The 22,290-nt window shown below is 52.2% G+C and overlaps 1 protein-coding gene across 1 annotated transcript; it reads left to right on the forward strand.

Annotated features, from left to right (window-relative positions):
• The first annotated feature begins 2,060 nt into the window (after positions 1–2,060).
• On the forward strand, positions 2,061–21,449 carry LOC102760086 (acyl-coenzyme A synthetase ACSM4, mitochondrial). Its single transcript, XM_015571369.1, has 13 exons — positions 2,061–2,147; positions 2,654–2,864; positions 6,507–6,714; positions 11,316–11,459; positions 12,141–12,297; positions 14,859–14,938; positions 16,428–16,551; positions 17,387–17,467; positions 17,601–17,702; positions 18,109–18,236; positions 18,329–18,428; positions 20,050–20,169; positions 20,880–21,449. The coding sequence occupies exons 1-13, from the start codon at positions 2,103–2,105 to the stop codon at positions 20,964–20,966; spliced, it is 1,587 nt and encodes a 528-aa protein (XP_015426855.1). The 5' UTR covers positions 2,061–2,102; the 3' UTR covers positions 20,967–21,449.
• The last annotated feature ends 841 nt before the right edge of the window (positions 21,450–22,290 follow it).

A 22,290-nucleotide genomic window follows, 5' to 3' on the forward strand; every position in this document is an offset into this window, starting at 1 on the left:
GCGCCTGCACGCGGATCCCCGGCTCCTGGCGCCCCTGGCCCTTGCTGACTTTGAAGCCATAAACCGCGGCGAGAGACCATTGCCCAAGAGCTTTAACTTTGCTGGGGATGTGCTGGACCAGTGGTCCCAGAAGGAGCAGGTACGAGATGGTGGTGTCGTGGGTGCTGGCACCCCTCCCCTCGGTCTGGGCCCACTTGCCCCTTTAATTCGGGCCTCTGGTCCCCTGGGTTCCCCTGGGTTCCCCCTGGGTTCCCCTGGGTCCCCCTGGGTTCCCCTGGGTTTCCTGGGGAGACAGCGCTGCTCTCCCAGGGGAGACTGAGCTCAGCGGTGCTGCCTTTCTCCGCGGCTCCTGGGCTGCTCCGTCCCCCTTCCCCTGCGTTTTCCTCCCGGCCCCACACAGCAGCTCCCTGCTCCCCTCACCTGCTCCGGCTGCTCGCCACCTACCAGCCAGCTGAGCTCCGGTCTGAGGACTGGTCTCCGCTGGAGGGATTAGGAGAGACTCGGGTTGAGGGAAACAAATCCCACAGCGTCTCAGTGTAGCCGCGGCCCTGCCCTGCCTCCCGGGCACCCGGGGCGCACTCGGGGAGGGGAGGGGGTGCTCACAAGCTGGCAGGGCCACCTGTGCTGCCCGGTCGGCTGTGGGAGCCCTGTGCCCAGGTGCTAACGCTCAGTCCCCTCCCCAGTGGCCGGACAGTCTCCTTTCAGTCTCTTATGTGTTTTTTGTTTGTTTAATCCTCGCCCAAGGGTATCTTCCCATTCATTTTTAGGGCGAGTAGAAGGGAGAGGGAAAGACAGAGAGAAACGTCGATGTGAGAGAAAACACATCGATGGGTCGCCCCCTGCACGCACCCTGACGAGGGCCCGGGCCAGGGAGGAGCCTGCCGCCCAGGTACATGCCCTTGACTGGAATGGCACCCGGACCCTAGGTCGGCAGGCTGACACCCCATCCACTGAGCTACACCGGCTGGGGCCGTCCTTCATGCTTTAGCACCTCGCTTGCTACACTCTCTTGTACAGAGAGAGCAGGCAGCAGCTGATAGTCTCTAGATAAGGTTTAAAGGCGCATTCGTTTTCAATACACTTACTGTTCAGTGAACTCTTTTTAGCAAGGGGTACTGATTCCCGTCTGCTGGTGAGCGCGCCCTTCCTCTTAAGGAACTGTGCACAGTCAAAGTGAGTCTGCGCAAGAACCACAGCACAGGTGCAGGCAGGCCCGGCAAACACCCGTGATACTCAGATGCCGAAAGGTTGGGAAATACTCACCTATATTATTCCATCCAATTCCATCGCCCCTGGAGGTTGCAGATAAGGAACTTGACCTTGTAGAAGTTAAGCAACTTATCCAAGGTCATCCGTCCCAAAGGTACCTGACCCAGGCCAACCTCACAGAGCTCGGTCTGCAGGGAGGGCCAGCGCCTCTGTGTGATACAGGCAGCACCTCGGTCCCGGGAGGGAGGAGCACAGGGCTGCGGGAAAAGAGAGGGGGGCTGCGGGAACAGAGGGGGGGCTGCAGAAACAGAGAGAGGGTGCTGCGGGAACAGAGGGGGGCTGCGGGAACAGAGAGAGGGGCTGCGGGAACACAGAGAGGGGGCTGCAGGACCAAAGAGAGAGAGGGGGCTGCGGGAACAGAGAGAGGAGGCTGCAGGAACAGAGAGAGAGAGGGGCTGCGGGAACAGAGAGGGGGGCTGCGGGAACAGTAAGAGGGGCTGTGGGAACAGAGAGAGGTATGTGCATGAATCAAACCTGCAACCTTTTGGTGAACAGCGAAAGGGGGGTTGAAATTAAGGAAGGTTATATGAAAACTTGTGCACATTGAAAAGAAGTATTTTAGAGGCCAGGGAGGGACTGCAGGAGGTTGGCTCTAGGGCGTGTCCGGTCCATCGCACCCAGTCCCAATCAGGGCTGATCAGGGCCAGAGCTAACTTACCGGTTGGAGAGTCTGCCCCCTGGTGGTCAGTGCACATCATAGCGACTGGTTGAACTAACAGTTGGACACTTAGCATATTAGGCTTTTATTATATACTGTGGTTGGCTCTCCAGATGGCAGGTGGGGAGGTAAAGAGCATTCCTGGGAGGGCGGGCGATGATCTCCGAGGCACTGCATGAAGCAGAGGTTGGCAGCACAGGACTCACTCTGTGAAACCTTGGTGAGATGGTTCCTCCAGAATCAGTCACCTGCTGCCTCTGCCCAGCATGACCCTCAGCCCCTCTGTCACCTCGAAGCCTACGCCGCCCTAAGGGTATACGCAGAGGCCACTTGCTTGGGGCACCCATGGGGGTTATTTAGTTGGGACAGAGTTTCACATCAGCGGGCAGAGCTTCATTGCAGGGTTAGGGGGGAGCTTGGAAAACTGGGCTGGAAGCCGGAGTGTCCGTCCCATGAGGACAGAAGCCAGGACGCCCTGAGGACGCACCACACCCAGAGCTGATGGTCCCAGAAAGACTCATCGGCCTGAGGGGGTCACATGCCCAGCCAGTGGCCAGGGAAGGGCAAGCACCAAGACTGTATTCAGTAGGAGAGGGTCCCCCAAAGACAAGCTGGGTGCTGTTCCCTGACCCCCCCAGCATAGGTGCGAGGGCACATGACAGTGGATGTCCCTCTACTTGGTGACGGTCCTAACCCTTCTCCTCTCTCTCATGTGCCTGTGGCCAGACAGGAGAGAGACGGGCCAGCCCCGCCCTGTGGTGGGTGAATGGCAAAGGGGGCGAGGTGAAGTGGAGCTTCGGGGAGCTGGGCACCCTGTCCCGAAAGGCCGCCAACGTGCTCACCCAGCCTTGTGGCCTTGCGAGAGGCGACCGAGTGGCGGTCATTCTGCCCCGAGTCCCGGAGTGGTGGCTGGTCAACGTGGCTTGTATGCGAACAGGTCAGTGTCCATATTTAACTTTTGTAAACCAGACAGAACAGAGCGGGACTGGAAGGTGAGGTTCTGAACAGTTAGTTCTGACTGAAGCAACGCTTACAAGGACAGCAAAACCAGAGCTGAAACCAGGGGCAGCCATGGTGTAATAATAATAATAAAACTGCCTTAATAATAACAATAAACTACCTTAATAATAATAACAATAATGAACTATCTTTGGTATTATGACATTGTTGTTTTGCAAGAGAGGAAACTGAGGTTCAGAGAGGTTAAGAAGTTTGTCCAAAGCCACACAGCTAGAAAGTGATGCCATTGAGATGAAACACACAGCTCTACCAAAGCCAGTGTGAGTGCCGCCGCCTCTTCGCAGGGCTGGACTGTGAAATGTTTGCCCGGGTGACCCCGAAATTAGGTCTCTGGTATTTGAATTCTCCCTGATACAAAAATACAAAAAGAGGCGAAGGCATTCTAGAAGGCAAGGGCTTGTGGAAATATGACGTGGACACAGTTGGAAAACCTCTGCCTCTTTCCAGACAAAAAGGTGAATGTACTCAATGGCACATTTCTCCCAAGGAGTCACTTACACTGTACCCCAAACTCTACAGGGTTCTTTTCTCCTCTAGGACAGAGGTCAGCAAAAACCATGGCCTATGAGTTCGCCATCTATTTTTGTTTTGTTTTTTGTTTTTAAATATATTTTTATTGATTTCAGAGAGGAAGGGAAAAAGAAATAGAAACATCAATGATGAGAGAGAATCACTGATGAGCCCTTGACCAGAATAGAACCAGGGACCCTTCATTCTGAGGGCCGACGCTCTATCCACTGAGTCACACCAGCTAGGGCTGGCCATCTATTTTTGTAAATAACGTTTTACGGTTAAATGGCATGCAGCCATGCTCATTCGTTTACACCGTGTCTGTGGCCCTTTGCGTTCTACGGCAGCAGAATTGCTCATTGAGACAGAGATGCTCCATATGGCCACAAAGCCCAAAATATCTACCACCCAGCCCCGTACAGAGAAAGGTTGCCCATCCCTGCTCTAGAGGGGGATGTTATAAATCAGTGAGCAATAAGAAAGAATATAGTTCTGTAGAGAACACAGAGATGTTTCTGCATGCCCCCTAATGGGGTCAAAAATAGAAAAATTTAGAAACAGCTACATAAAGATGATCAAATAAATTATAACTGACCTGAGACTAAGGTTTCGTGGAGATGTGTTCATTGCTAATGGAAATTACAGCACCTCAACCTGATGGATGCCATGCAAGAGGAATTATAAGGACGTCATCTTGGTGTTTAAAGAAATGCTCTTACTGCCCATGTGAAACCAACAGCAATACATAACATTAATCCACGTTCACTGTGAAAAGGAACTCAATTGTGAGACCAGCTGTGGGTTGGAGGAGTCAGAGGTGGTTTATTTGTGTATTTAGCATTACTTAACATGGTTTATGCAGTTTGTGAATTGTGAAGATTAAAAGTCAACCCACAGACTTAATGGTCAAAAACATTCAGTTCATTAAATGTTAAGTGAGCAGCTGCTTGTTCTCTAACAAAGTTATTACGTCTTCTGCGTGAAGATGGAGAGGCTTGCACACACCCTGTGGCCACGTGTTTTCCTGTTGCTATAAAGGTGTTCGGTCTGCAATCAGCCAGAGCAGCACTCCCTCTCTGCCCCATGGAACCCATCACCGTCATAACGCCACTGAGAGTGTTAACAGTTTCTGAGCTGATAAGAACAAGTGGTTTGCAAAATAAATAATCTTATATTTTTGTATTGAGTGAACAATCTGAGATCCTCTAAGGCAGCGGTTACCAACCGGTGGTCCGTTAGGTCCGAAAGGTTGGAGACCGCTGCTCTAAGGTGCTTTCTGGGGTTTTTAATATATTTTTTTATTGATCAGAGAGGAAGGGAGAGGGAGAGGGAGAGAGAAACATCAATGATGAGAATCATTGATCCCCTGCCTCCTGCACGCTCCCTACTGGAGATCAAGCCTGTAACCCGGGCATGAGCCCTGCCCAGGAATTGAACCCGGGACCTCCTGGTTCATAGGTCAACGCTCAACCACTGAGCCATGCCAGCCGGGCTCTAAGGTGTTTTCTTATTTCCTCTTCATCACATATTTTCCTGTTTTCTCAAGAGGAGATGAGATGTGAGAGCTTTTAAAATATATTCTTTAAATAAAGTCTCCTTCTTAGGAATTCAACTCTACCTCCTCCTACTTAGCTGACTTCAGGGACTCACCAGGAAATAAGTCTCGGGTCGGGTACAAGTCTTGGGAGTCTCAGATACGAATCTCCGAATCCTGTGGCCCGCAGCCAGTGGCCATGTAGCCAGTGGGATTGATTTTAAGTGAGACACCAAGCACATAATAAGCTCAGTCAGTGAGAGTGGCTCTTCCCACACACCCTGCTCCTTCCCTTAGACTCACCTCAGAAAGTACAAACCGCCATTCCACCGCCTTTCACCTCCTCCTCCTCCGCCTCCCTCCACTCATAGGAGCGGGCCCGCCTCCAGCCAGAGTCTAGCATGGCGTGAGGCGTGGGGTGAGCTCAGCCTGAACAGTGCATGGGGGCCGACTCTGCCGCTCACCAGCCCGTCTGATAGGCCACCACTGGCAGCCACTGCGAGCCACGCAGCTGTGTGGAACAGTGGTCTCCAGGCTTTTCTGGCTACGCAATTTACCAGTAAAAATATTTGGGACACACTGCCCCAACCTGCATGGCAGGGTTCAGGATCTGCAGGAGGGGCCGACGCACAAATGAAAAAGCTAGACAAAAATATGAAAATAGAAGGCATTGGAGGCCAGGTAGAAACCTCTCTCGAGGCGAGACACACTGAGTCCTGGCCTTGTCCGCTTTTGTTCAGTTTTAGACACACATCTTGCCGTCAGTAAAGCATGGCAAACAGGTAGCAGACAGAGCATCTCAAAGGTCAGTAAGGTCCAGTAAACATTTACTGGGAGGCTATCAGGTCGGGAGATTGCTTCGAGCCACCACGATCTCAACAGAACCATCGGCGCCTAGCGTCAGCCCTGCTAGCGCTCAAGGCCTCCCGCGCCCTTGTGCACGCTCCTGACAGTGCTGGTATGCAGTGGCTTCCAGCAGCACACACTCCCCATCTGGATACAGCTATTTATACTGTAATATAACATGCATGTTCTAAAATATGTATAAAAACGAGGTAAAAAGAATTTTAATATTTCAATAATTTTTTTAAATTTTAAATTCTTTTCTCATCCCCTGTGGATTATCTTCAAAACTCACTTCGGGGACCGCTAGTTCAAAGTGCCCGTGAGAGTGTGTTAGAAGCCCCAGCGCGATGTAAGTGTGACATGATCCTGATGAAAATGGCGCACAGCAATGGCCCACTGTTTGATGCCTCCTTTGCCAGACACCATTACTTCCTCCATTTTACCGATCGGGAAAGGAAGGCACCGAGAGACCCAGCAACATGCTCCAGGTCACAAAGGCAGGAAGGCGAAGGACAGCTCCCCACGCCCAGGGCCTGCCGGCCTCTGAGCAGGGCTCCAGGATCCCCGGCCCCCAGGTCCAGGGTCCTACGGGGACCCTTGGGAGGGCAGGCAGCCACAGTCTCACCCAGGGGACCACAGTCCCGCTCAGCGGGGGCCTCTCCTTCCCAGGGCTTGTCTTCATGCCGGGCACCACGCAGCTGACCGCCAAGGACATCCTCTACCGGCTGCGGGCCTCCAAGGCCAAGGGCCTGGTGGCCAGTGAGGAGGTGGCCCCCGCAGTGGAGTCCATCGTGTCCGAGTGTCCTGACTTGAAGACCAAGCTCCTGGTGTCTCCACGCAGCCGGCCGGGGTGGCTCAGCTTCCGGGAGTTACTTCAGTGAGTACCCCCGCCCCCCCAGACTCAGCAATACTGTGCGTTGACCTGGGATCCTTCCCAGAGAGAATCGCCTGCTGGAAGGTCCTAAGGACGACAGGGAGGGGTGCAGCTCTGTGTCCTTTCCCTGCACCCCGCCTCGGCCTGTGGTGAGTGCCCCGCACGGGTGGCCCTTGCCTCCCTTGCGGCCCACACTGCCCATCCTCTCCCTGCCTGAGGCCTCTGGCCTCCCTTTTATTCCTCAACCATGCCCTACCTCAGGGCCTTTGCCCAGCTGTCTCTCCTGCCTGGATGCTCTTCCCAGTCCTTCCTGTCAGATTTTGGCTCGAATGTCTTCCCCTCCATGAGCCGTCCCTGGCGCCCATCTAGGCAGGAGTCCACGCCACTCCCGAACGTGGGTGCTGTTCTCTTCACAGCCCTCGACGCTCCCTGAATATCATGCCCTATCATTTTCCCGGTTCACTGGTTTTCTCCTGTACCCCAGAGATGGGCAAATTGGGAACCATGGCCAATTCTGGCAGGACAACTGCTCTTGTAAATAAAGTTTTATTGGAACACAGCCACACGCATTGTCTACACATTGCCCACGTCTTACCAGAGCCAAGTTGAGCAGATGCAACAGGGACCTTAAGGTGCACAAAGCCTGGCCTCTGCCGACACAGCTCGCCGACTCCTGCCCGCAACTGAGCCCGCGTGGGCAGAGGCTGCTGTTGGTCACTCTGCCCCCGTTCCCCACTTAAGTTGGCTCCTGAACAGTGTTTACCAAAGGAATGACCAGAACCGGTCACACCCCTCACTCCTTCACATGTGAAATGGGGCGATGCCCTGCACAGAGTCTCAGGGGGCCGAGGACAGCATCGCTCATGTGAGAAAGTGGTTCCTAAACTGCAAAAAAGGGGCGTGAAATGCTAATGGGTGGTCTGGTCCTTCAAACAGCTGTTAGATGGCTCGTGTTGGAAAAATCATTCTGTAGAAATTTATAGGAAAGGGCATGAAACCCCATTGAGTCACAGCAGTTTCCTTTGTGGGAATGAAGTTTTTTTATCCGACTAGTGAATATAAACCAAGTCCGATTGGCCAACCCCCAAATCCTGCCCCCAGGGCCATGCCAGGGGTGCTGTTGTGTGTTTTACTAGTATAAGCTGTTGTTGTGGCTAGTCAGGTGACATCGCTGAGCCTGTGTCTCTCCGGAAAGCAGGAGGCAGGGCCTCCCTCCGGGTGTGGAAGCGGCGAGCGGTGAAGCGCATGCAGGGCAGGAGCGGGACGGGCCAGTGGTTATCGCCACCTCCTGCTGTCTTCGCATCGAGGTCCTCGTACGCAGGCCCTGGCCGTGGCTTCAGAGGCCGGCTGCACACCCCCTTGGGAACGTGTCTCTAACACGCTCCCCGACACACGTGTGTGCACTTGTTTACAAATCAGGACTGTGTGCTTCTGTGCACCGCACGGGTGTAAAAAAGAAACATGTGAAAGGACTGGTCACAGACTACATGCAGCTCAGAGTTCTCCTGTTTTCCTCTGAGGCAGCCCCGGCTGCACACAGGCCCTAGCACCCCACACCCCCGTGCCAGGGACCCCATCTTCAACAGCCTGCAGTGTGCGACTAGGCCCCGGGAACCTTAAATGGGCCGCAAAGCTGACGGAAGAAAAATGTCTTTGAACTCAAGCAAAGTTAGCGTGGGAAACTTCACACTGGGGGTGTTTGCCAGGACAAAGGGAATGCCCACTGGAATGAACAACTTTGGCGTGTCACGCTCCAAAAGGACCACAGACTGTTTCTCTGAGCCACGGAATGGAGAGCCGGCCTGCCAACCAGGCCAGCTGTTCAGAAATCCACACGCAGCACGAGTTGGCTAATTTCACGTCATCGGGGTCAATCTGTGCAGGAGCTCCCCGCCTTCTGCCTCCCAGAGACAGAAGCTGTGCGCACTGTCAGGATATTTACAACAGGATGTGGAAAAGGTCAAATTATGGGCCAGACTGAGTGTCTCCTTTCCCCTCCTGGGAGCAAGGGCCCTTGGCTGCGGGTCCAGATCCCTGGATTCTGTCCTGGGGACTGGAACAGCTCCCAGCAGAGGAACCGTACAGCAGGGTGGATGCTGGAAACACCCTCGGGTGTGCAGAGCGTGGGTGGCTGGGGCACGAAGCGTGATCCGCAGCGAGGCAGGGGCTGGTCCTCCTAGGCCCTCACCTGCTCAGTCTTGACCTTCACCCTACAAACAAGGGAGGCCACTGACAAGTTTTTGGAAGGGACGTGTCAGGTCAGCCCTGGTCTAGATGGCGTTCTCCGGCAGCCGCGTGGAAGGAGGAATTGCGGAGGACCAAATGGGAGTCAGAGAGACCGTCCTAGAGCCTCAGTGGGGCCAGACGAGGAGCGTCTGACTCTGGTGAGTGGGACGGAGGGAGGAGGCACGAAAGCCCCGAGGGACCTGGAGGTTGGTGTGACCTGGAGGATGAAGGCAGGCGCCCAGCTGACCTGCTGGTTAACGTGGGTGACTGCAGGGTGGCTCCCATGGGGGGAGAGAGAGTGTAGAGTGGGGCAGGCTGAGATGGCCTGTGACCATCCAGATACCCAGCAAGTGGAGATGTGAGTCAGACCCAAGGAGATAAAGGTGCAACTCTGGACGTCGTCGGCATTGAATCGGTTCTGAAGGATCTGGAAGGCTATGACTCAAGCCTCCGAGAAAGGGAGGCACACCTCGGAGTCCTGCTGGAAAATCGCCTGTCACTCACAGACTGTCATAGCGCTTCTTTTAGTGAAAAAGAATGAAAAGCCTCTCTGCAAGCGTCTTTACGCGGCTTGAGAAGCATCCGGACCAGGAGGTGTTGTGTTCACAGGACCGGACGCCGTGCGCGCTGCACCCGTCTGAGCCCGTTCTTTCCACTGAAAGGAGCCAACGCAGTGGATGAGGTTGTGTCTTGTTCTGTTTCTTACTTTTTGGGGGAAGAGGCAAGTTAGCAAGAAAACCACTTTCATGTTTTATGAAACCACATCGGACAGTATAGCGGGTGGCCATACAGTCAGTCCTCACTGTTTGCGGTCTCAATGGCCGTCTTATTCGCTTGTCAAGATGAATTAAAATGGTGTCCTCAGCCCTATTCCCTTCAGCCCAGGAAACTGAAACTACGATTCAAGAGTCTCACGGGCTCGGAGGCATTTTATCGGTTATCTACTGAGGAACAAAGCTCGGTGTCAGAGAGCGACCCCTCTGCTCAGGACGCTGGGCTGGTGTCCGCGCCGGCTCCACAGGCAGTGGGCACCCGTGGGGCTGGGCGACAGGCCAGGCACTGCCCCGCGGCCTCTCTCTCAGCGGCACCTCTGAACGTTCTCAGTGATGCCCGCTCCCCCCAATGAAGGTGAACATGAAGCCCTGAGCGAGGCCTGGGCCTGGCGCCAGCCCCGCCTGCAGGGAGGACCGGGCGGAGGCCTGCGCGGGGCTGCAGACCAGCCACTGGACAGCGGCTCAGTTAGAATGCTCTTGGCTTAGCAATGGGAGAGCAAGCAAAGCGCACGGACAACGCTGCCTTCTCACACGGTGGGGCTGTGGTGAGAGCGGGCTGAGTGGTTTGATGATTGACGAGTTCACTCGTCTTCCCACCAGGCCACCTGGGTGTCTGCCAACCCCGGGGGACCCCAGCATGGCTGGGTAGTCCCAGACCCGAAGGCCAGAGAACAAGACGGGGTGGGGGTGAGGGCAGCAGCCCTTCCTCCTGGCTCCTTCTAGAACAAGGAAACAGTCCCCCTAAAACCTGAGTCTCTCTGGCCCGGACTGCGTCTTGTGCCCATCCCTACACCATGTTCTGCTTAGGCTAACCAGACTCAGCCCGCCCCTCCCGACCCCCAGTCCCCACGGAAGCACATGGCTGCCGTAGCCCTGACACAGTCAGTTTCACCAATGCAAGGAGGATGGGATCTCTCTGGTAAGCAATTAACTGTATCTGTCAGCGCTATTGAAGATATTAAATAAAAACTATTAAAAACTTTTATTCTAATACCAAAGATCTTCCTTTAAATCATAAAAACTCCTGAAATGCTAATAACAATTTATAAAGATTCAAAACGTAAAAAAAATCATAGATTAAAAACACACTGAGAAAAAAATGTTTAAATAAAGTACACATCTCTTTTAAAAAATATTTTTATTGATTTCAGAGAGGAAGGGAGAGAGAAAGAGAGATAGAAACATCAATGATGAGAGAGAATCATGGATCAAATGCCTTCTGCACGCCCCCTACTGGGGATCAAGCCTGCAACCCGGGCATGTGCCCTGACTGGGAATTGAACCGTGACCTCCTGGTTCATAGGTTGACGCTCAGCCACTGAGCCAGGCCAGCTGGCATTTCCCTCTTTTTTTTTTTTAAATTGAAAATGACCTTGGCCATGCCTTTGGCCTACGGGGCAGTGGAGCTTAGAGAGAGGTAGCTGTTACCCTCAGCACTGGTCTGCACAGCCCCCCTTGGGTGCCTGAGAAAGCCTCTCGGGAGGCTTTGGATGGGGTTCTGCCTATTAACTGTTTTCGGGACCAAGAGGGCACAAGTAGGAGCAAAAGGGCGGCAGAGCGGAGCTGGGTTGCTGTCATCAGCCACATCTGGTCCATGCCTTACAGATGCGCTTCCGCAGAGCACAGCCGTGTGGAGACGGGCAGCCGGGAGCCGGCGGCCATCTACTTCACCAGCGGGACCTCGGGCTCGCCCAAGATGGCCCAGCACTCCCACAGCAGCCTGGGCATCGGGTACACTCTCTGTGGAAGGTAGGAGGAACCGCTGTCTCTGCCCCCTGGCCCTGGGCTGTTGACTCGCGTCTCTAATGGCCTCACTGACACCCCTGCTGCGTGGATACCTCCATGTCACATGTACAAAACAGCTCTCGGGGCCCCTGCCAACCTGAGCTCCATGAGCGGCCGCTCGTCAGGCAGGAGCTCAGGAACCCGCCCAGCTCAGTCCCCACGGGAGACTCCATCTGGCTCCTCCTCTCCGCCAGGTACATTGACGCGCCCAGAAAGACCTTCCTAGGTGTCCCCACACGGTCCCCCACCCCCTTCATTTTCCTCACAGCACATCTCTGTTTGCACAGTAACTCATCTTGTGCTTATTCACCGTCTCACCCCTAAAACAAGAGCAGAAATCTGGCCAGTCTTGCTCACTGCTCGTAGCAGAGTGCCTGGCACATAGTGTTTGCTCAGTAAATATTTGTTGCATCAATGGACAAACTCAGGAAATGATGCCAAGCCCTGCCTCCCACTCCACTCTCAGACCACCTAGGATTCGGAGCAGTCTTCTAACAGAAGTGGGAGGTAGAAGCATCACCTTCCTTGGAGCTCCTTTTGACCCTTCTTTGTAGTCATTGAGGCTCCTGCCAGCCCTCAAAGGCACCAGTCTGTGTGCTTCCCTGGCTGTTCTGTTCGGTCTTGTTGCTTCCCCGTATCATTTAGGTACTGGCTGGACCTGGAGTCCTCGGATACCATATGGAACATGTCCGACACTGGCTGGATCAAGGCCGCCATTGGCAGCGTGTTCTCTCCCTGGCTGCAGGGAGCCTGTGTCTTTGTGCATCAGATGGCCCAGTTTGACACTGACACCTTCCTAGATGTAAGTCGTAACTTCTAGCTACAGCTCTCCTTTGTCTTCCCTCAAAAAGAGAGAGAGAGAAATGAATCCCCAGGAGAGAGGGGAGTGGGGAGAGAAACACGGATCAGTTGCCTCCCGCACATGCCCTGACCAGAGATCAAAATTAAACCTGCAACCTGGGTAAGTATCCTGACTGGAACTCGAACTTGCCACTCTTGGTGCTCCGACCCACTGCGCCACACTGGCCGGCCAGTCACTCTTTTGTAAGACAGACTCTTGGGGGCTTTTGAATGTATTTCACCAGAGTGAAGAGGGCACACCCACCACACTCTTAGGCATAAAACCCACTCTTGTGCTTCAAATTGTTCAGGATTTGCTATTGTCGCTACATCCGTGGCTGCTGAAGAATCTGACTCTAGGTAACAAATTAAAAGTCTCAAGTCTAAACAAATCTGTGGCTTCTGATTCGTGAAACGAAGACCATGACTGACAAACCCAGAGCCCAGTGTGGGGGAGGCTGGGGCGGGGCTGCCTTCTGTCAGAGCAGCCCCTGTTGCTCCCTAGGAGAGACCCTGCTAACTCAGGACCCCGTGGCCTGGAGCCAGCAGCCCCTCCGCGCAGCCAGGGTGCAGAGCAGAGGCCCTGCCTTTAACCTTTAGAAAAATGGGACTCAGGCCAATTATTCTTCACCATGAAACACCAATTAGGTTTAACGGAATACATATCATTAAATGAACACCACACCTGTGTGGGCCGGCGGGCTCTCCTCACCCTGCTGTTTCGCTAGGTGGCCTGACGAGATGGCTTGCCATCTTAACAGGAATGTCGGAATGTAGAACTGGAATCTCACAGCAGGTGGACACAGCGTCCTGCGGTAGACAAGTTAACTCTGCAGTTTCAAACCTGCATTTGTAAAATGTGTGTGTGTGTGTATAATCCTCGCCTAATATGTTTTTGTTGATTTTAGAGAGAGAAGAAGGGAGTAGAGAGAGAAACATTGATGTGAGAAACATTGATTGGTTGCCTCCCAAGCACACTCCTACTGGGGATCAAACCCAAAAACTAAAACTTTAAAAGAAATCCATAGATTAAAAAAGCACTGAGATACATGTGCCCTAACCCAGAATCAAACCCATGAACCTTTGGGACATGGGACAACGCTCCAACCAACTGAGCCACACTTGCCAGGGCTAAAATAAATATATTTTTATAAAATATTAAATATTTTATACTTAAAATGTTTTTGTTTAAAGGCACCTTTAATATATCATGCTTAATGTAATATTATGTAAGATCTATTAACAATGTATTAATTGTTAATATTATTAATTGATATATTAATATGTTATGCAATTAATCATATTTAACATAATATTACATAAAATATTAAAATAAGGACATTCTTGCCCTAGCCTATTTACTCAGTGGTTAGAGCGTCAGCCCTTGGACTGAAGGGTCCCGGGTTCAGTTCCGGTCAAGGGCACCTACCTCGGTTGCAGGCTAGATCCTAGCCCCAGTCAGGGTGCGTGCAGGAGGCAACCAATCCATGTGTCTCTCTCATATTGATGTTTCTCTGTCTCTCACCCTCCCTTCCACTCTCTCTCTAAAAAAAAAGAACATTCTTATTTTACAAATACAGTGGGGCCTTGACTTAGGAGTTTAATTCGTTCTGAGACCGAGCTCGTTAAGGAGCTTGTTAACTCAAATTACTCTATCAACTCAATGCAAAAAATCGGCCGAGAGACAGCTGGTATCTCAAAAGACTCGTTAGTCAGGGCACTCCTAAGTCAAGGCCCCACTGTACAATGGGTGCATTTTAAGTGCTATGAAAGCATTTATGGATTTACACTATTCTCAGTCAGAGACACTCCACTTCCTGAGAACAGCTGGAATCCAGGATGCAAGCAACACAGTAGAAATGCTTGCTTACAGTGAGAGTCATACTTGGTCCATGACACCCAGTGGCCTAGACACCCATCTGGAGGGCGTGCTCTCAGACACTTACGTCCAATGCAGATAGACTGTCGATCCTGGGACAGAGTGGGCCCTGTCTAGAAAGAGGACCTCAAAACATTAGTATTTCTGCAGATTTGAGATGCCTTTGATTTAAGGAGCTCGAGGCATAAGGAGCCCTGCAAGTCTGAAACAGCTAATCAAAGGCCTGAAAGACCCTTGGTCATGCATTTCACCCACCCACTCAACAGGGCTGCAGTCCTTCCTAGAAGCAGTGCTGGAAGGTTCGCTTACAGGTCCAGGTCGGTGCTGTCCAGGGGTCAGCACTTCCAAGTTCCTCCGTAAGAGGTCATTTGCGGCCCCAAAGTAGAATAAACCAGTTTGGGGTGGTTCTCAAATTCAACAGCTCACTTTTTGTTGAATTTGATTGTGCATGTCTATTACTGTAACATATACATATTCCTTCCAATAATTGAAAATTCCCAACAGACGTACAGTCGCTAGTGAGAACTAATAAACATTTGCTTTGTTATTCCTATGAGACAGACACAGAGAATTGAGGGCTGTAGACGTGGGCTCTGGGCGAGGCCTTTAATTAGCCGTGTCTGACACCTGTGTCTCTTGTCCAGACGCTCACCACTTATCCCATCACCACCTTGTGCTGCGCGCCCACTGTGTACCGGATGCTCGTGCAGAAAGACCTTAAGAGGTACGTGGGCAGGAATCTGAGCTACAAGCAAAGCTATAATGGGAGCAAGACCGCCTCTCCGCAGGCGTCCTGTGCGTGTGGAGGCTGAGCAGCATTCCTGGCCTCCACCGACTGGGTGCCAGCAGACTCCCACTCCACCAGCGTGGCCATGAAAGGGGTCTCCAAATAGTGCCTAACGCAGGGGGGGGGGGGGCGGGGGCTTGTCTCTGCCAGGGGCCATGTGGGTGTTTATAGCATCGTTCACAGGCCACGCAAAATTATCAGCTTAAAGACAAGCTGCTGTGTGTAGTCCATTTAATAACGCACCCTAACGCCTCAGCGGGGCCAAGACCAAGTGACTTCTAAAGCCTCTACGGCCGGGGCCGGACGTTTCCCACCCCTGGTAAAATCTCGGGGAAGCGGGAGGGACAAAATGCCCCCCCAGTTTAAGAATAACAGGCTTAGCCTCTAGGAGCCATTGACCATTTCCCAGGGACACCCAGTCCTACAGTTCCAGACCTCCCACCCCTCCCACCCCGAGAAACAGCCGTCACTACATTCATGCCGCCTGCACGAGAAGCCCGTGACGTCTTGTGATTCGAAGATTCTACTCAGTTTGGCCAAATCACCTGAACGCCCAGTGGAGTTCCCACGTTCGGAGGAGAGAAACGATTTAAGCGGCGCAGGCTCGCCCGGCCTCCGCTCCCCGAGGTGTGGACGCCAGAGGCGAGGCTGTGAGAGGCCAAACGGGCAGAGTCAGCATCAGCTCCAGTGTGGCCCCAGATGCAGCCTCGGTCCCGGTCCCGGTCCCGGTCCCAGTCCGGGTCCCGTTTCCGGAGCCACTGCCGCTGCTCAGGGCCGTGGGGAGGCCACTCGCGGCTGCACAGCCTCGGCCGTGGGAACCCCCCGGGTCAGAGCTCGGCTGCTCGGGATCCCACGGGCCCTGCGGTTAGAAGCTCCAGCTCCACAGTCAAAAGGCGCGGCGGTGCCACTTCCGAACAGTGCGCCCTCAGGCCTCGGTGACCCTGATGGCTCCCTACCGCCACCCGCAGAGGACGGAGAGCCTCGGGCTGTGGCGAGGCCGCAGTGCCAGCAGCTGGGGAGGCAGCCGCTCCGCCCTCCGCTCAGCCTCTGTGTCCTCCGCTGTGAAAGGGGCTCGGGTTAGGAGATGCTCCGGAAGCCCTTCAGCCAGCCCGCGCTCAGCCACTGCTAGCGGTCGTCTGTCACCTGTGAGGCTCACGGCCAGGGGCGACCGGCAGCATCAGCATTTCCTCCTGTGTCGCTCCTCCTTCCTCGCCTGCTAAGGTGCCTGCTCTGCCAGGAAACTGCCTGGAATGGCGTGTGGCAGGACCGAGGAGCTCAGCCAAAGCTCCTCCAGTCACCCCTCGGGAGGCGTGCTCCCCAGCCTGTTTGCTTGTGGCTAGGACATCCTAGTTATCTTGTGATGAAAGCCACCCAGCGCCCCCACCCCACCCCCACCCCCACCTGACGCAGCTCTTTGTCCCTCAAGATACAAATTCCTGAAGCTGCGACACTGCTTGACGGGAGGGGAGCCCCTCAACGCAGAGGTGCGGGAGCAGTGGAAGAGGCAGACGGGGCTGGACCTGCACGAGGGCTACGGACAGACGGAAGTGGTGCGTGCAGGGGGCGCAGCTGCGCCCCTGGAGTGTCCCCGTCATGCTTGAAGTTCTTAGGGCGCTCCTTCCCCTGCCAGTAGTTACCAAAACTTCTGAATTACCCGGTCAGGGCTGGCGAGGGGAATTGTGATGGTCCCTTACAGGCTTCCTGTCTCCTCCCACTCAGAAGTTTCAGAGGGCGAGGGGTGGCAGAGGTTCAGAACTGTGCAGCTCATCTTTCTTTATTATTATTGTTGTTGTTATTTATTGATTGATTTTGAGAGAGGGAAACATGGACCTGTTGTTCCATTTAGTTGTGCATTCATTGGTTGATTCTTGTATGTGCCCTGACCGGGGATCAAACCCACAACCTTGGCGTATCGGGAGGATGCTCTCCAAGTGAGCTCCCGCCAGGGCTCCGCAACTCATCTTCCCATCACACTGGGAAGGACCCAGAGGGCCCCAGTGAGGAGTTCATCCCAGGTGCCTGTCAGGTACCTCAGCCTAAAGGAGTGGTCGTCACCTGTGGGCCTCCAACCTGCAGTGCCAGCGGCATGTGGGAATTTGGTGGAAACACAAATTCTCAGAATCCCCTTCCCGACACCTACTGAGTTAGAAACTCTGGGACAGGCCCAGAACCTGTGTTTTAACAAACCCCAGGTGATTCTGACAAACACTCAAGTTTGAGAACCACCAGTCTAAAGTACTTTAGAATATGAGCTTGCGTACTGGGAGAGCTGGTGCTTGCATACTGGGAGAGCTGGTAAAAACCGAGTCCCGGTTGCACTGTCGTAATATAAACAGCTGCTGAAAATGAATCTTTGCCTATTTATATAAAATGTGTTCCCTACAGGGCATCATTTGTGCCAATCTGAAAGGAGAGGAAATTAAACCGGGCTCGATGGGGAAGGGAGTCCTGCCCTATGATGTCCAGGTGGGTGACACCGACTGGTTCAATAAAGAATGTTTCCTGTCGTTTTCCGCTGACCATTATATAACGATTCCTAACCCATTTTCACTTTGTGGGGAAAAAAAACAAAGAACCTAAACTGCTTCTTTCATTCTAGATTATAGATGAAAATGGCAACGTCCTGCCAACTGGCCAAGAAGGAGACATTGCCCTCGCGCTGAAGCCTTCCCGGCCCTTCTCTTTCTTCTCAGAATATGTGGTAGGAGAATGAGAACGGCTCTGCTTGGATGGAAGAGCTGGCTGGGGATGCAGACAGACTGGGGCCCAGGTTTACCACCATGTTGGCATGGAACCTTGGGCAAGTCCCAGCCTCCAAGTCTACTCAGCTGTGAAGGGGGAATAGTTTCTGTCTCCTCGGAGTTTGTGAATATTAAAGTGCGCGGCGAGAAACCGGTGCGGTGGCTGCGGGGAGGGGGGCGAGGGCCCTAGCGGTGAGAGATTTACTTGTTATATTCTCGGGCCTCTGTGTTCTATACTATAAACTACCTTCTTAAAAATTCGCTTCTTTTAGAATTAGGATGTGCAGTGTATTAGTCACTTCGTGGGCGCCAGGCCCCTTTTTCTGTTCAGACCAAATTAACCCCCGGGTCATCTTTAATTCCTAGGACAATCCAGGGAAAACCGCCGCCACGATAAGAGGGAATTTTTATGTCACTGGAGACAGAGGCGTGATGGACAGTGACGGGTACTTCTGGTTTGTTGGCAGAGCTGATGACGTCATCATCTCCTCCGGGTTGGTACCTTTGCCACAGCCAGAGCGTAGCCCCTCGTCAGGGGAGCCTTTGACCCGGTGGCGCAGGCTGTACCTGCCTTCTCTCCCTCCAGGTACCGCATCGGGCCCTTCGAAGTAGAGAGCGCCCTGATTGAGCACCCAGCAGTTGTGGAGTCGGCCGTGGTCAGCAGTCCAGACCCCATCAGGGGAGAGGTAGCGTGAATGCCGCTAATGAAAGCAGCAGCTTCATACTTCCAAGTTCTGTCCATTTGGCCACTCTAAAGAGTGAATCAAGAGTAGCATGTAATTCTCTTATGAGGCACACATGTGGCAAAAACATACACCGGCATCCACATCCCACGTGAATTGTGTCCCATAGGGGATGTATTAGGATTCTTTTGGTGGCAAGTGACAAAAATTCAACTCAAACTGACTTTTTAAAAAAAGGAATTTACTGGCTGACCACAAGAGAGGCCTACAGGTACAGCCACACCCAATGGTTCACATGCAGTTGGCAAAACCTAGCCTCTCCATTTACTGGCTCTGCTGCTCTTCATGGTGCCTCCATTTGGGGAAGGGGGGCCTTTCTACTCAACAGCAGCCAGATATGCACAGCTTCACCACGTCAGGGAAGGGGACGGCTTCCCAGCCAAGTCCCAAGCAATTCCCACAGTCCATGTGCCTGTCTTAGATCTCACGTCTCTCACCGAAGTGGACTGGCTAGACCTGGATCAGGTGCTGGAGGCAGGAGTTAGAGTCAACGCCCCCAGAGGTTAGGTAACCCTCCTCAGGAAAGTCGGGGCACTGTTACCAAAAAGGGGGCCACCGATACTGCACAAGCAAGGGCTGCAGGTTCTACTGTATGCACATTGTCATGGTCTCAGAATGTATTTTCTCACAGAAACAAAGCAAACAGGAGATGCTGGCCAGGTTGCCAAACAAGCTCCAAAAGCCACCCTAGGACCCGATGACAGGAAACTTGGGGGGCGACTGCAGTGGCTCAGCTCTAGGAGGAAGCGCGTGGGATGGAAGGGAGATTCCCTTCCTTATAGACGTTTCCTGCACTCAGTAGGGCAACATTTCAAAATCACTTTGCCTGTCAGTATCCTCCCACAGCTCTTTCTCTACCCTCACATAGCAATGCCCTTGCAGTGCCCCTGGGCCCCATACCCGCATACCCTGTACCACTTCCACACTCAGTGGGTTCCTTTCTCCAAAATATTGTTCTCCTGCCACCATCTTCTCATCCTCTCAACATAACTGATTTCAGCTGAACTTCAAAAGTAAACACAAATTAGAGTCAATGTGTGAATTAATAATTTAGACTATACTTGCCAACCCTCAGAATTACCTAACTGGTGGATCTTAAATAGTATTCCAGGAGAAGCGAAAAATAGCAGGCAAGCAAGACCTTTCAAAGGTAGCTCAGTCTTCCCCGGGATTCGATCTCCCAGCGAACACCATCCCCCTTCACCCTCCCAAGACCCTTTCACACCACATTCTCCAGAGCCTCCCTTTGTCCCACTCATGCTCCTAGCGGTGTAGGTTTGATGGAGTGAGAGGGCATCTGTGAGACTGCCATGCAAACACATGTGTGACATGGAAGTAAGAAACCTCCAGCTTTACTGAACCCCTGGCTCACGCTCACAGACCGTTCCCCGGGGTTACACCTCCAGCCTCGCTGTGCCCACGCTGTTCAGACTCAGGAATCTGGCTTCGCACTCCTCACTCAGCTGCTACTTGTGAACCATGAGTGCCTGTGTCCTGGTTGGTTCTCAACTCTTGATGTGTCTTAAAACAGACTTAGTGATATCAATTCATTCTCCTCCTGCAGGTGGTGAAAGCTTTTGTTGTCTTATCTGTGCCCTTCAAATCATCTGACCCAGAGAAATTAACTCTTGAACTTCAAGAGCATGTGAAAAAAATAACCGCACCGTACAAATATCCAAGAAAGGCAAGTATAAGTTAAGTGTATGTGACCAAACAAGGGTCTAAGCTAGTAGGTATATAGATCTTATTAGCTTTTTAATTTTAACTTTTTAAATCTTTATTGTTGAAAGGATTACATATGTCCCCTTTTTCTCCTCATATACAGAAGATATGCATTTCAATTTGTTAAGCTCTAGGATCAGGGGTCCTCAAAGTTTTTAAACAGGGGCCAGTTCACTGTCCCTCAGACAGTTGGGTAATCTTTTTAAAATCCTGATTTCTGAGCCTCACCCTCCAGAAATTCTGTTTCTTTGTTATGGGGTGAGGCCACAACATTAGTAACAAAGAAACAGAATTTCCAGAGGATGAGGCCCAGAAATCAGGAATTTAAAAAGATTCCCAGGTGATTCTAATGTGCAGCCAAGGTTGAGAACCACTGCTCTAGGAGTTTTGCTTTAAAATATTTTATACTAGGACATTACAAATGCTTGACAAACCAGAAGTTTTAATTAACTCTGCAATATTGAGTAACTAGCAGGAAACCTCATAGGACTAAGTCAGTCCCATTCCATATGAGGGGGAAAATGGTGGCAAATTGTTCCTAAAGACAATACCCAATTCAGCTACCAGAGTGCTCTTGGGCCTAATATACTCACAAATTCAAAGCACAGGCCTTGTAAGACAGCTGGGACAAGTCCAATGGAATCCAGTGTCTCATGATGTTTTGGTGATTAGGTGGAGTTTGTTGAACAGCTCCCGAAGACCATCACGGGGAAAATCAAGCGCAATGTCTTAAGAGACCAGGAGTGGGGACGGACATAGCCGATGGAAGCGAGCGTGAAGTACTGACAGGGTGGCTTTCTGTTTCCTGATGGTCCAGTGACAACTTTCTTAAAATGCGTAAGATTTTTCCTGAGTCTGTGTTTTGTAGTTAGTCAAAAATAAATAAAAATCTAAATATTGGAAGAATATTGTTATGATAACTAAACTGACACAGGCAATTATTATGACTTATAGTGTTTAAAATTGCAGGACTCAAATGATTGCTTGGAAATACACAGTGGACAATGAATTTATTTTGTGCCTGATTAAACAAAAATAAAGATTAGAAGTATTCAAAGAGAAATGTTCAAGACAGAATTCTCCTTAACATTTTTACATATTACTAATTCTTTAAGAGGGATTAAAATATTAATGTTTAAGTGAGAAATAAACATGTAATTCAAAAGCCAGTAAGTAAATTTAATTAAGTACTATACTACTAGTTATCATTCTGAAGCAAATTCACTATAAAGTATCTGAAACTTGGACCACTTAAAAGTAATTATTAAGAATAAATTTTTGTTTCTTTACTTTTTAAGACAATGTAGTAATTATTATTGATACACTAGAGGCCCGGTGCATGAAACTCATGCACTGGGTGGGATCCCTAGGCCCAGTTGGCGATCAGGGACCATCAAGTCCCCTGCCTCCCTGCCTCCGAGGCAGCAACCTCAGCAACCCACCGATGCCACCAGTCACCCACCATGTTCCACGTTGCCCCCTGGTGGTCAGCACATGTCATAGCAAGCAATCGAACTTCAGGTCTCCCCGTTGAACTCCGAGGGGGCACTGCATTATTAGCCTTTTATATATATCCTAGAGGCCCAGTGCACAAAAATTTGTGCACTCAGGGGAAGGGGGGGTCCCTCAGCCCACCCTTTGCCCTCTCACAGTCTGGGAACCCTCGGGAGATGAACCCTCGGGATAACCACCTGCTGGCTTAGGCCTGCTCCCGGGTGGCAGAGGGCAGGCCCAATCCCTAGGCGCAGCCCCTGGTCGGGCTCAGAGCAGGGCCAATTGGGGAGTTGGGGCACCTTCCCCTGTGTCGCTCAGGGTATAGCAGACTGGGAGGTTGTGATGCCACCCTCAGTCATGCTCAGGGTAGGGCCGATTGGGGGGTTGGGGCACCGCCCCCTGTCACAGTCAAGGCAGGGTCGATGGGGAGGTTGCGGCGCCACCCCCTGTCACGCACAGAACAGGGCCAATCCGGGGGTTGGGGCTCCTTACCCTGTCATGCACAGAGCAGGGTCGATCAGGGGGTTGGGGAGCTCCCCCCTGTAACTCAGAGTAGGGCCGATAGGGGAGTTGGGGCACCGCCCCCTTG

Source organism: Myotis davidii, unplaced genomic scaffold (assembly GCF_000327345.1).
Source record: "Myotis davidii unplaced genomic scaffold, ASM32734v1 scaffold970, whole genome shotgun sequence".
Taxonomy (NCBI): Eukaryota; Metazoa; Chordata; class Mammalia; order Chiroptera; family Vespertilionidae; genus Myotis; species Myotis davidii.